Here is a 13,045-nt window from a genome sequence, read left to right on the forward strand (position 1 = left end):
CTTATTAAATAAGAAACACAGAGCCAAATAGAGGGGTGAAAGCCGTAGAGATCAGAGAGATAGTGAGAGCCACCAGCTAACCTTAGCTCACCACGCCGCCATAGCTTCCCCAGAGAGCGCTTTTTCCTGTCTAACCTGAGCCTTTATTGCCTTACTGTTCAGCCTTCTCATTGGCTTTTAGCCCAGCCACCTCACTTCCTTGTCACTGCCTGTCTGTGCAGGCCTCCAGGTCTCTATGGTTGGTACTGGGATTAAAGGCATGTGTCACCACGCTTGGTTGTTCCCTAGTGTGTCCTTGAACACACAGAGACTCTGCCTGCCATGTGATCGGATTAAGGGCATGTGCTACCACTGCCTAGCTTTTGTTTATGGCTGGCTGTGTTCTCTGATCTCCAGGCAGACTTTATTTATTAACATACAAATAAAATGTCACCACACATCTGCTCAGCTACTTGACTCATTCCTTACGCTGCCCTATTTCCCAGCTGAAGAAATACTAGTTTCAAGACTAGGGAGAGCCTGGAAGTCAGAGCAGCAGGATCCGGCCAGAGAGGACAGTGGGGCGGTACCCATTGGCTGCCTGGGCCCAGGGGAGAGAACAAGTCGGGGATGGAGACTAGCCTGGGGTGAGGGGATTGTGACCTTCTAGTGGCCAGAGGGAACTGCCTAGAGTGCCAGCAGGCATTCCTGGTTGCCTCTGGAGGTGGCCTTGGGCCCAGGAAGATGGCGGGGGAGCCATGGTGCTGTCCAGGTACAGGACCATGAACTGAAGTCATGTTTCTTTGTTTACTTGGAGCCACGCGTGCTGTTTGTCTGTGCAGGTTACTCGGGACTCTCGCACATACAGCATAGGGGTGTGCACCACCGCAGCTGGCCTAGACCAGGGAGGCTGCAAGGATGGCGGGGTCTGCCTGCTCTCTGGGAACAAAGGGACGTCTTTTGGACGCCTAGCATCGATGCAGCTGGATTACAGGCACCAGGACGAAGCAGTCATTCTGAGTTATATGAATGGTGATCCTTGCCCTGCAGGTAAATCTCACATTAGGGTACATTTCAAGGACTTGAAGTGTGAAGCTTCAAATCTGTGAGCACTACATCCTGCCACAGTCCCCTCCCTGGTAGGAATGCCGGTTCCTGGAGCAGGCATGTTGTCTGCTGCTTGTTTGTTTGGTGAATCCTGGCTGTCAGGCTGGGAGACAGCTTCTTAGACTCCTTGTTGGGTGGCTTTGGGCAGTGGCGTCTAGTAAGGTGTTGATACATCTAAATGATCTTGCTTCTTTCCTTCCAGAAACGGAAGATGGTGATCCCTGCGTCTTTCCCTTCATGTACGAAGGGAAGAGATATGATGACTGTGCTTTGGAGGGACGGGCAAAACTGTGGTGTAGCAAAACTGCAGATTATGAACGTGACCATGAGTGGGGCTTCTGCAGACAGTGTAAGTGGGGAGCTGAGTCTGTGGGTCGGGGGCGGCAGCTGTTCTTGGGATGGCCAAGTTAATTAAGGCCCTGCCTCTGTTGTGCAAGCTTTGTTATTGTTAGTTACAGAAGGCGTTTTAGTTGCTCCATGGAATGACAAGGCAAATGTATATGTAAACCACAGTGGAGCTGTACTGAGAATGGGCATGCTGAGTGGCCAGCTTGGCCCACTGAGTAGCTGGAGTGACTGTGCTCCCATTCCAGCATTCAGCTCTGGTTCAGATTCACTCCTCAGCTGGACTATTCTCTGTTGGGTCTGCAGTGTGGCTAGTGAGTGTCAAGTCACTGAACACACCACTTGTGGGGTGGTGGTGTTCATAGAGAGCCAAACTTAGCACCTTGGCTGCTTTACAATTTAGGGATGGAAGAAGAGTTACACCAAAGCCTGAACATCTGTGTCATCCTCTAAGTGATAAGGACAGTGGTTTGACTGATGAGAGGTGACTAGCTCCCAGGCTTGTGTTACAGATAATACAGTGGCCCATGGGTAGCACTGGAGTTTTAAATTCTTGTCGTCGCCATCAGTATGTGATCAAATGTTGAATGCTTTCCCAGGAAGAATCTTAAGGTGTTGTGAGGTGTGAGGGAACTGAGACTCCGTGGATAGATCTGCAGGAGTGAGACAAACCATGGCCGGGGCTCCACTTGGGAAATGGCCAGGAGATAGGAGAGAGGTGGGAGAGGTCCGGGTATGTGCCCCACCCTAGGTCTGACCATTACCACTGCTCTCCAGCCGACAGCCACCGGATGTCTGCCATCATATTTACATGTGACGAAAATGAGGATATCGGGAAGCCAGAAGTCTTCAGTGAAGTTCGTGGGTGTGAAGTGACATTTGAGTGGAAAACAAAACTTGCCTGCCCTCCGAAGAAGATGGAGTGCAAGTTCATTCAGAAGCATAAAACCTATGACTTGCGGTTGCTCTCATCCCTTACAGGGTCCTGGGACTTAGTCCATGAAGGAACCTCGTGAGTATACCACTGCTCATGGTCCCTCAGGTTTGCAGATAGGAACATCACATGCCTGAGATGTGGTCTAGAGTGTCACTGAGTGGCTCTGACATAGTGTGGGGAGTTCTGGTGAACTCACTGACAGTTGGGAAGGACTTCCTGATGCGCAGGTTTGAGGGCAGTGTGAGGTTTCTAAGATTTTTGCCAGGTCTTTAGGTCTGCCTTTGCCTTTTGAGCTAATTACCCCGACTGCTCCATGTGGGAGTTGCTCTGCCAGGCACCCTGAGCCCTGCAGGTCCTGCTGCAGATCAGGACTGTGATTTGGAGGACTTGGGTGAGTGTCTCCACAGCCTTCTCCCTCTCTGCACTGGGCCAGGGCTACATGGGGACATGTCTCTGCATGCGAGCATGCCCAGGCAGCTGCCTTCTGTGACTACTTGCCGCTCCTTCTCCTCTGCCAAGGCTGCTCTAGAGGTCACCTTCCAAGGCAGTGTGGAGTGTCTCAGGGTAGGGATTTCACTTCCCTCTCTTCCCGCCCCTTCGTGTCATCCATAGGTACTTTATCAATCTGTGTCAAGGCGTCTATAAAGGGCCCCTGGACTGCTCTGAGAGGGCCAGCGTTTGCAAGAAGAGTCCATCCGGGGAAGTCCAGGTTCTGGGGCTTGTTCATACACAGAAGCTGGATGTCATAGGTAAGGCTCTGGGGTCCTCGTCCTTGATTCATTTCCTGCATCAAGATTGACAAGGCGAGGCTGTCCCTGGTGTAATGGGGAAAGTATGTGAGCTCTGGTGGAGATTTCAGACTGTTCTCCATGACTAATTGAAGCATTTCTACTCACTTTGGAACATGAAAGCACATGCCATTCTGTATGCTCTGAGGCATGGCCAGCCTGTCTGTTTAAAGCACCTCTGGCGATCATGTTCTGTTTTCTAAATCTATGTCTGCATACATCTAAGAAATCTACAGGTGCACAGGACGTGGTACAGGTTGGCGTGTCTTTCCTCAAGCACTTGGAGAGGACTCATGACTCTTTAGTAGTTTGAATACAAGCTCACCTTCCATTGGTCACTGAAAGGAAGATCTATTTGCTTGTTAAAGGACACCCATACTCTCTTAGCTAAGAATGACTAGACTATGTGAGGTGTTTGGACATTTTGCCCTGCCTGTCAGGTTAGAGTAGGGTTCTGAGTTGTGCTGACCCAGCTACAGGGTGACATGAATATTGAAATGGAGAGAGAATTCTGAGGGAATCACCATGAGCTAATCACAAACCCAGGTTCTACCAATTGGCAGGGTCCCCAGACAGGTGGCCCGAGTCTCAGAAGTGGCCAGAGAGGTGCCTCTCTCTGGGAATTAAATCCCCAATATAGGAACCCTGGTGGGCACACTTAGGTCTTAGGAATCCTATTCCCCCAAACCCGAGAGTCTAGCTGTGGAGTTGGTTTAGCATTGCTGAGGATCCAGGAAGCTCATGGTCTTGCTATGGCCGTGGCAGTGGTGGTGAGGGCCAGTGCTGTTTTTGCTCATGGCAGATACCTTTGGACAGCCGGCACCTGTCTTCACAGTAAGTTTAAATCCTGATGCTCTCTGATACCCCAGAAATAACCCCAGTTCATTGTTTTATATTCCAGATGACAAAGTCATTGTCACTTACTCAAAAGGCTATCCTTGCGGTGGGAATAAGACCGCCTCCTCTGTAATCGAGTTGACCTGTGCAAAGACTGTGGGCAAGCCTACATTCGAGAGGTGAGACAGTGTCCAGTGCAAGCACACCATGGCTCTTTGATGCCTTCCCCCGTTTCCACAGTGGAGTTGGTAAACATGCACACAGATGGCAGGGTGTTTGGCCGCAACTGAGACTGGGGGCCTAGAGGCCAGAGCTGCAGATTGTCTTGTCCTGTGCGGATGTTTCTCCCCACAGGAGGCACCCCACCCCCACTCGAATGCCAAGATATACCATAACCAGGCCACCTCAGCCTCTTAGCCCGGTTTGCCTTAAGAAACATGCTCCCGAACTGGCTTTGGAGCGGCCTGTGCTAGCCTGGCAGTATAGGGCTGGTTATTGCCCATGAATGCCATGGTGGAATTAAGGGCCACCACCAGCAGCCGGTCTAGAACCCACAGGCAGGTTCTGGGGTGTTCTTGAAGGATTGCATAGTGTGTTCCAGGCAGTGTTGGGTGTCTAGGGGGAGTGTGGCCAGCAGGGGGAGCATGTGAGCTGCTGCTTTGGAAGCTGTGCTTTGAAAAGGCAACCATAAAACTATTAAAGGACTTTTTAACTTCTGAGACTCTTGTAAAAGTGAGATTTTAAAGTCTAGGTCCAGAATCTCCAGCTTTATTTGTTAAGACTTTTTTATGGAGATTGTTTTTTTGGTATACAGAGGCTTGAACCCAGGGCCTCATGCAAGTGCTCTGCTCCCATATAGCATTTCCAGCTCCCTTTTGTTATTTTTGAGACAAGATGTCACTAAGGTGCCCAGGCTGGCCTTGGATATTTGTTCTGTAGTTGTGACAGGCACTTAGCACCTTCTGCCTCTGCCTCCTGAGTGGCTGGAATCACAGGCTTATGTTCCCAGGGTCAGCAGGCACCGAATCCACGCTACTTTTCCATACTCATGATGGAAAATGTTACCTTTATTACTGTGCTGGAGCATGGTGACCAAGGTAATTGTCCTGGTCCAGAGCTGTCACTCACTGTGTGCTGTGGAGACCTATAGCTGAGACTGCAAGGACCCTTCAGAACCCAGCCTGGGCTCCTTCAGGCCCCTCCAGCTGTGTGTCTCGCAGCCTTTCTGTGTGTAGCCCAGTGGTGACCGTATCTGCCCCTCCCTTCCAGGGTGGATACTGACAGTTGCACCTACTACTTCCACTGGGACTCACGGGCTGCCTGTGCTGTCAGGCCTCAGGAGGTGAGCATGGTGAATGGAACTCTCACCAACCCTGTGACCGGCAAGAGCTTCAACCTCGGGGATGTTTACTTTAAGTAAGTGCAAGATTGCCTCTTTGGCATTTACATGTAGTCAAAGTGAACAAAAATGTGAGACTTTCCCTAGCAGGAGTGCTACAAGGTAAGTCGTGTGTGTTTCCGTTCCTATTACTGGAGTAACCAAGTAGTGCTTAAAACAAAGCAAAGTATTGCTGTTTCTCATTGTTTAACACCACAGATGGCAAGTCTTTATAACGAGCAGCTCCCTCTCCCTTCACCGCTGGGAAGCCCAGGACTGTAGCCAGGGATCTCAGGAAGTGTAGGGAAGAAGGAGTCTTCTGGGCTGAGCCGTGGGCTGGGTGAAAGTGAAGGCCCATCTCTTGGCAGCCGGCTTGGAGTCCTTTGGCCATGTGGGGGCAGAGTGCATACGTGTGCTGTCTACAGTGTGTAAGAAGGTGTAGTCTTTCCAGGAGGTGACACTGTGGGGGCCGGAAGATGACAGAAGCCTTCCTGGCCTGAGTATGCAGGAGAAAAGAACTGTCAGGCAGGTTTGTAAGTCACTGTGCTCTCCTCTGCCTCAGGCTGTTCAGAGCCTCTGGGGACATGCGAGCCAACGGAGACAACTACCTGTATGAAATCCAGCTCTCCTCCATCACCAGCTCTACTAACCCTGCATGCGCTGGTGCCAGCATCTGCCAGGTGAAGGCCAACGACCAGCACTTCAGCAGGAAAGTGGGCACCTCTGACATGACCAAGTACTACATCCAAGGTGACTTGCTGCTTCCTGGTAATGGTTCATGTGCAGCTCTTCAGAGGGAGAGCTTTGCATGCTCATCCACAAACCCACTGCCTGGGCATCTCAGCCGGATTCCAGAACCAAAGCCCCTTGTGAGATGGTGGGCAGAGACAGGGAGACAGGGACACGTAGTATGACTGTGACCTGGCATTATGCATGCTGCTTCCTTATTTAGAACCTTTAAGTAGTTAGAGAAGAAGAAGTTTCATGGGAGAGCTGGCTCAGTGGGTAAGGGTGCCTGCTGCCAAGCTTGAGGACCTGAGTTTGGTTCCTGGGACTCAAAGGGTGTAAGGAGAACACCAACCCCCATAAGCTGTCCTCTGACCTCCAGGCATTCTCCATGATAGGTGTATGGACACGCACATGCGTGCACACACACATGCTCCCTTGTTTACATATACAATTTATAATGTTAAAAAAAAAGAAAAAGGATTAAAAGGAATAGTGGAGGAATACCACCAAGCTGAGTGAGAATAGATGTGGGAAGGTTGTACGCTGGTACCAGAGTCCTTCTCGTTATCACGCAAGTATGTTCTGGAAGGCCACATGTGTCTTTTTTGTTTTAAATAACTCATCTTTCACCATATACCTTTTGTAATTTGTTTTTGAACCATGTGACTGCGTTACCTTTTACAGTCGTGTTTCCGGGTGATCAAGAGAATGTGAGCTGACAGAGTGAGGTTAGAGCAGGTCCACCTAGTCTCCTTCATCTCTGACACCAAGGGCTAGGTCAGTGGGTTCCCACAGCTTCACTCCCTTCTGGAAATTTGGTCGAGAAGTCTCAGGACTGACTGGCAGCTATTGTCCTGTGCCTGCAGTTGATTACAGTGGAGGGTTTAGATTGCAGCCACCCATGGCAGGATGCTCATGGGAAGGACCGGGGAGTCAGGTACAGCTCTTCCTCCGGCCTCTCCTGTGGAGCCGCGATGTGTGATGGAACACTGCTAGCTAGGTGTGCTTCCTGAGCCTTGCTTCAGGACTTCTGGGTTCCTTTGTCCAGGCACAATTGCTGGTCTCTGGTGGTCAATAAAACTTTCCAAGTAGAACGAGACCTCCTGGTCAGCCCACCGTAAATCTTTTCACTAGCCAAAGACAAGGGCCAGACCTCATGTTAGATGAGGTCAAAATCTTTACTCTGCCTGCTTGGGATGCCAGGTTGTTTTTAAAACTGCACATGGGACATTGGAAGTATCCACTTGGTGGGTGGTAATGGAGCTGTGGTTGTCTCCTTTCCAGATGGTGATCTGGATGTGGTGTTTACCTCACCCTCCAAGTGCGGGAAAGATAAGACCAAGTCTGTCTCATCCACCATCTTCTTCCACTGTGACCCTCTGGTGGAGGAAGGGATCCCCGAGTTCAGCCATGAGACTGCTGACTGCCAGTACCTGTTCTCCTGGTACACTGCGGCTGTCTGTCCTCTCAGGTGAGTGGCAGCCCGTGTCCCTTTCCCACCACTTTTGAAGGCCAGAGAGCTCTGAAGTGTCAAGTCCTCCTGAGCAGAAGGGAAAGTCAGCCCGTGTCCATGTACAGCTGCTGCTTCCCTTGCGTGTTGCGCATCCTGGACATCCTGCTTCCTCCTCCTCTGGGACTGGCACCATTGAGTGGGTGTGACGGAATTACTCCATTCCATAGTAGTGTTCTTGGGCCAGCTGGGCTAGAGCCAGTAGGCTCTACAGTGTTCGTACCTAACCAGTCTGTCTCAGATAGTCCCTCTACCCAGAAGCCCTAGGACTAGATCCTAAGATGGCCTGGTACAGGAGAAGCCCTGCCTTTGCTTGGCTTGCAGGGTTCTGCAGTGACAGGCTGACCCACAGAAGATGATGTCCGTGGCTGGTCTTCAACTCCTAGTATTTCCTGATGTCTAAAGCAGTACTTTCTGTCAGTAGGCCTGGCCCCTACCTTAAACGCATTCTCAGAGCACTCTAGATGCTATTTTCTAAGCCTAGTGGATCACGGGTCCTGGGCTGGGTTCAGTAGGGCTGGTTCCCTGGGCCCTGGGTTCCTTGAAGTGTTGCTATACTTAGCTCTTGACATAGCTTCATTTCTTTGTGACGTCTTTCTAGTTTTGCCTTTGATGGGGAGAATCCTGAGCCAGAGTACAAGGGACTCTCAGAGCGGAGTCAGGCGGTCGGGGCAGTCCTCAGCCTTCTCCTGGTGGCGCTGGTCGGCTGTTTGCTCGCTGTGCTGCTTTATAAGAAGGAGAGAAGGTAAAGTGGGTAGGAGGGGCTGGGCTGGGCTAGCAGTTCATCAACTCTTGGATATGGGCTTGGGTTTGGAGCCTGGCAGCAGCAAACATCTAGGTTCAAAATTCTAAGCATGGGTACCACTGCCTTTAAAGGTCATTTCCATGACATGGCATGAGATTGCCCAGAACTTTGGCACTGTTCATAGGTGCCGATGTGGTTCAAGTTCACACTGGGTGTGCACATCACAGACTGGTGCTGGTGAGTCTTAAGGCACATGGACCTTGTGTGAAGTCCAAAGACTGATAAGAAATTACAAAAATAATGCCCATAAGAGATTCTTACTGATCAGCTGACCCTCCTTCCCCACATCACACAAAGTGAGCATTAAGCACCTGCTGAGTGTTAGGTGCACTCTCCTGTTGGCCTTGCTTTGCCAGGTGAAGGGCTTGTCATATGACTGTATTTTTTTTTCAGTCAGATTTTTATGTCACCCATTAGAGAGGTCCTGGGCAAGTGGATGAGTGTACAGAGTAGAGCCAGCCATGCTCAGAAATGAACTCAGAGGGAGGGATGGGGCTCAGGCAGAGCCATCCTCGCGTCTGTGGGGGCCACCGTCAGAGTAGTCTGGGCACACAGAAGGTGCGTTCCTGCTGCTGCTGACATTGGGAGTCTCAGGTGGAGCAAGACTGGCATTTCTGTGCTGATGCTGAGCCCAGTGGTTCCAGCTGTGCTGTCACAGTTGGTTGTTAGTCATTCCAAATGCCCTGCCCTGGCGTGTATGTGGGACACAGCCCTTAAGAGTTGCAGACTGGACTTGGGGCCAGCCAGCTGGGTCCCTTGTCTCTGCTTATTCTTCTATCTATTTACTGTAGTTTCCATTTTGACAGGGAAATTGTGATAAACAAGCTGACCAGTTGCTGCAGAAGAAGCGCGGGCGTGTCCTACAAGTACTCAAAGGTATTGTCCACTGAGTGGGGCAGCTGCTCCCTGCGGCACTTCCCAGTGCTGCCCGAGCCTCCCTGCATGCTGGGAGAGTGGCATTGGGAGGGAACCTCACTCTAACACCAGTTTTGTGGCCTTCCTGCCTTTGAGTTTCTCTCAGGATGGTTGTGGCTGATTTCCTTCACATCCTTTGATAGTCTGTTTCCAAATTTTTGGGAACTCTTAGAAGAAGCCCCGATGATGAAGTCTCTGTGCACCAAGCATCTGGGTAATTTTTCCGAGACAGACTTTCAAAAGAGGCCGAAGGACACAGATCTGTTTATAGCCCTCAGACATATGTAGGCAGAGTTTTCCTGTCCCACCAGCCACTCCCAGGAAATTTTTTTTTATTTTATTTTGGTTTTTCAAGACAGGGTTTCTCTGTGTAGTTTTGGTGCCTGTCCTGGATCTCACTCTGTAGCCCAGGCTGGCCTCGAACTCACAGAGATCCGCCTGGCTCTGCCTCCCAAATGTTGGGATTAAAGGTGTGCGCCACCGCCGCCCGGCAGAGACTTATTATTATAAATGATTAGTCCCTAGCTTAGGTTTGTTGCTAACCAGCTCTTACAACTTAAATCAACCCATATTTCTTACCTACCCTCTGCCATGTGTACCTTCTTTTAGCACGGCACATTCCTCTAGCTTCTCTCTGTGTCTCCTCCCGACTCCTCAGACTCCACCCTTCTTCCCTGCATTCTCTCTGCCCCCCAAATCCTGCCTAGCTACAGTGACATATATTCACACAGTGTAAAGGAGTATTCCACAGACATACTGCCAGATCACCTTTTAAATTAAACTGAGGCTGGGAAGACGGCTCTGTTGGTTCAGTGCTCGCCTTGCTAACATGGGGACCAGAGCCCAGCCCTCTAGAACCTGGGAACCCTAGGCATGGTGATCCCCGCTAGAATGCCAGCACAGGGGCAATTCAAAAGTCGTGGTGCTCTGGGCCTTGCTGGCCAGCCAGCCCAGTCTACTTGGTGATGAGCTCTAGGCCAGTGTGAGATGTTGTCACAAAACAAAAAAGCCAAAGTGGATAGCTTCTGAGGGAATGACACCCAAGGTTTTCCTATGTGTGCACACATATGTGCATACACATTTGAACATACACAGAAATAAAATTTAAAAACTCGACTTTCTGATACAAACCCTTCCTGTGGCTTCTTTTGCACATCAGATGCCCTCTCCCCTTTACACAGCTGCCCAGGAGAGCCCCCCTCTGCCAGCACTGCTTCCCAGTCACGGGCCATGTCAAATGCTCTTGCCAGTGGCTCTTTGCAAGCTCTCATCTCACGTCAACGTAGAGAGGCCCTGGGGTGGTGGGCTGTGTCAGGAGAGCTGGTCAGCAGCAGACGGACGTCTTGGCTGGGTCTCACGGTCTCTGCTGTTGTTCCCTGACAGGTCAGCAAGGAAGAGGAGGCCGATGAGAATGAAACGGAATGGCTGATGGAAGAGATCCAGCAGCCAAACCCAAGACTAGTCAAAGATGGCCAAGAGAACGGGCACATCACCACCAAGACCATGAAAGCAGAAGCTCTCACTTCCCTGCGCGGGGATGACCAGGACAGTGAAGATGAAGTCCTGACCATCCCAGAGGTGAAAGTTCACTCAGGTAGAGTAGCCGAGGTAGAGAGCCCACAGCCCATGAGAAACCCACAGCTCAAGGTCCTTAAGGAAAGGGAAGCCGATCGGATGGGCCTGGTCCAAGGAGAGATGATCAGAAGAGTGAAGCCTAGACCCGGACAGCACAAGTCACCAACCTCTACCAAGCTCGTGTCCTTCCATGATGACAGCGATGAGGATCTCTTACACATCTAACTCCGCGGTGTCTACAGGAGAATGCAGAGCCACGGGACAGCCAAACACCTCCAACCAAATAAGACTTCAACTTGATGATGCTTCTATCATTTTGCCTTTAACAAAAACTGCTTCAAAGGGAAGAGTTTTTGTAATGGGGGAGAGGATGAGGGAGGTGGGCACCACTCCTTTACAACCGTTTACAGTCAATGGAACAAGTGTTGCTTGAATTGGCCAAAGGGCGGTACTTTGTGCCAGGGTTTTGCCCCAGGTCCTCACTTACAAGCATAGCTGCAGTGTGCTTCCAACAGGTGCCAAGGCCACATGCATCTCATAACAGAGGGCTGTGTTTAAAAAACCCTTGCTGCTTTAGACTCTGGGGTGTTCAACCATTTCTATTTAGCATTGTAATTCTCTCCTCCTATTTATTGACTTTGACAATTACTACTCAGGTTTGCAAAGAAAAAACACAAAAAAAATACAAAAAACAAAAACAACAAAAAAAAAAAAAAAAGAAAAAAGAAAAAAGCCAGTTTTTTCTGCCAGCAGGGATGTAAGGTGATGCTGGCAGTGTGCTGGGGCGGTTGTGTGTGGCTCCTGAACTGGTCCTTGATACACACACTAGTGTAGTGTTCCTCTCCGCTTTCCAGTTTGTAAGGGCACACATGTTCACAGGTCCCCGAGTGCCTAGGTTTGGGAAGGCCCACCTGCTCCGTGCCTCGTATTGTAGCCGCAGCTCTTTGCAAGCATCCTCCTGGGTGTGGCTTTTGCCAGCTGGTGAGTCCCAGCAGCTCACCCAGAGAAGGACTTTGTCCATGTGACGGGAGTTGAGGAGACACGGAGACTAGCTGCACCTAGGTTGGATTGTCGGCCTCATCTCTTCAGGGTCTCACGACACCACCTTTACTGTGCTTTTTCGTTTTTTAAGGGGACAGAGTGTTTATCACCCACTTGACCTATAAGAAGCCTTAATTTGTACAGGGTGACTTACAGACATCATGTGAACCCCAGTGGGCCAGTGTTGTGTGTGGACCTGTGCCCGGGCAGAGTCCCAGGATGGAAGGGCGGCCCGGTGTGGGCTTTTCTTGACGTATTCAGTGACTTCTCACGTTGTAGACTGTACATAGGTGGTATCTATATACTGAAAAGCAAACCGCCCTGCAGATTGCTTGGTTTGTGCCGATTTGGCTGGCTTTTTTTTTTTTTTTTTTTGATTTAAACATGAGTGTATTTTTAAAATTTGATTTTTCTTTTCATTTTTTTCAATCAACTTTACTGTATTATGAAGTATTCAATTTCAATAAAAAAAATAATAAATTATTAGGTAGGTGTAAATGATTTCCCCCTTACCCCCCAGTGTGAAAACTTGCTGAGCTAGTGGCCATTCTGATTGCCTGTTTTTTCTTTCTGTCTAAATTGCAAAAGGCATTTGCATTTGGGTTTTGCCCGAGTGTCCTGCAAAGCAGCTACCTACCTTTCCCTGGAGCTGGCCCACTTGTATGTTAAGTCTGTGTCCTTCAGCTTTACCTGGATCTGAGGGCTCCGCTCTCCAACATAAACCTCTGCACTTCCATCTACCAAAGCGAAACTGCCGTGCCCAGTGAAGCCTTTGTGTGCGGTCCAGTCCAGTCCTGAGTAAATTCATCAGTCTTTGTCTTAACTGAGAGTTGACTTGGAAGCAGAAAGCTGACCTTAGTTCTTCCTTCATAGTCATTGTTTTGCTGTCTGAAGTTTCTGTTGACCAGGTGAAGATACTAGACATTATTCATGTGTTTTAAGTAGTACATTTGTGATGGGAAGAAATCTTGTGTGTCCCACTCAAATGTCTAGGGTGTGACTCGTCTGTGTCCAGTGTGTGTGTTCTCTGTACACTACTCACACACCTCGTAGTCGGTGGCCATGTCATTTATCAGATCAACCCTTCAATGCTGTGGCA

At 49.9% G+C, this 13,045-nt stretch overlaps 1 protein-coding gene across 1 annotated transcript in view; it reads left to right on the forward strand.

The window, feature by feature from the left end:
- The window catches only part of Igf2r (insulin like growth factor 2 receptor), a 97,060-nt gene extending 84,736 nt beyond the window's left edge, over positions 1-12,324 (forward strand). Inside the window, exons 38-48 of the mRNA XM_059272840.1 lie at positions 822-1,029; positions 1,289-1,435; positions 2,209-2,443; positions 2,981-3,117; positions 4,058-4,172; positions 5,263-5,409; positions 5,934-6,121; positions 7,385-7,571; positions 8,212-8,355; positions 9,222-9,291; positions 10,714-12,324. Coding sequence (XP_059128823.1) covers positions 822-1,029; positions 1,289-1,435; positions 2,209-2,443; positions 2,981-3,117; positions 4,058-4,172; positions 5,263-5,409; positions 5,934-6,121; positions 7,385-7,571; positions 8,212-8,355; positions 9,222-9,291; positions 10,714-11,130 — 1,995 coding nt within the window. The 3' untranslated portion in view covers positions 11,131-12,324. The remainder of the gene's footprint in view (positions 1-821; positions 1,030-1,288; positions 1,436-2,208; positions 2,444-2,980; positions 3,118-4,057; positions 4,173-5,262; positions 5,410-5,933; positions 6,122-7,384; positions 7,572-8,211; positions 8,356-9,221; positions 9,292-10,713) is intronic.
- The last annotated feature ends 721 nt before the right edge of the window (positions 12,325-13,045 follow it).

Source organism: Peromyscus eremicus, chromosome 8b, assembly GCF_949786415.1.
Source record: "Peromyscus eremicus chromosome 8b, PerEre_H2_v1, whole genome shotgun sequence".
In the NCBI taxonomy this organism is placed as follows: Eukaryota; Metazoa; Chordata; class Mammalia; order Rodentia; family Cricetidae; genus Peromyscus; species Peromyscus eremicus.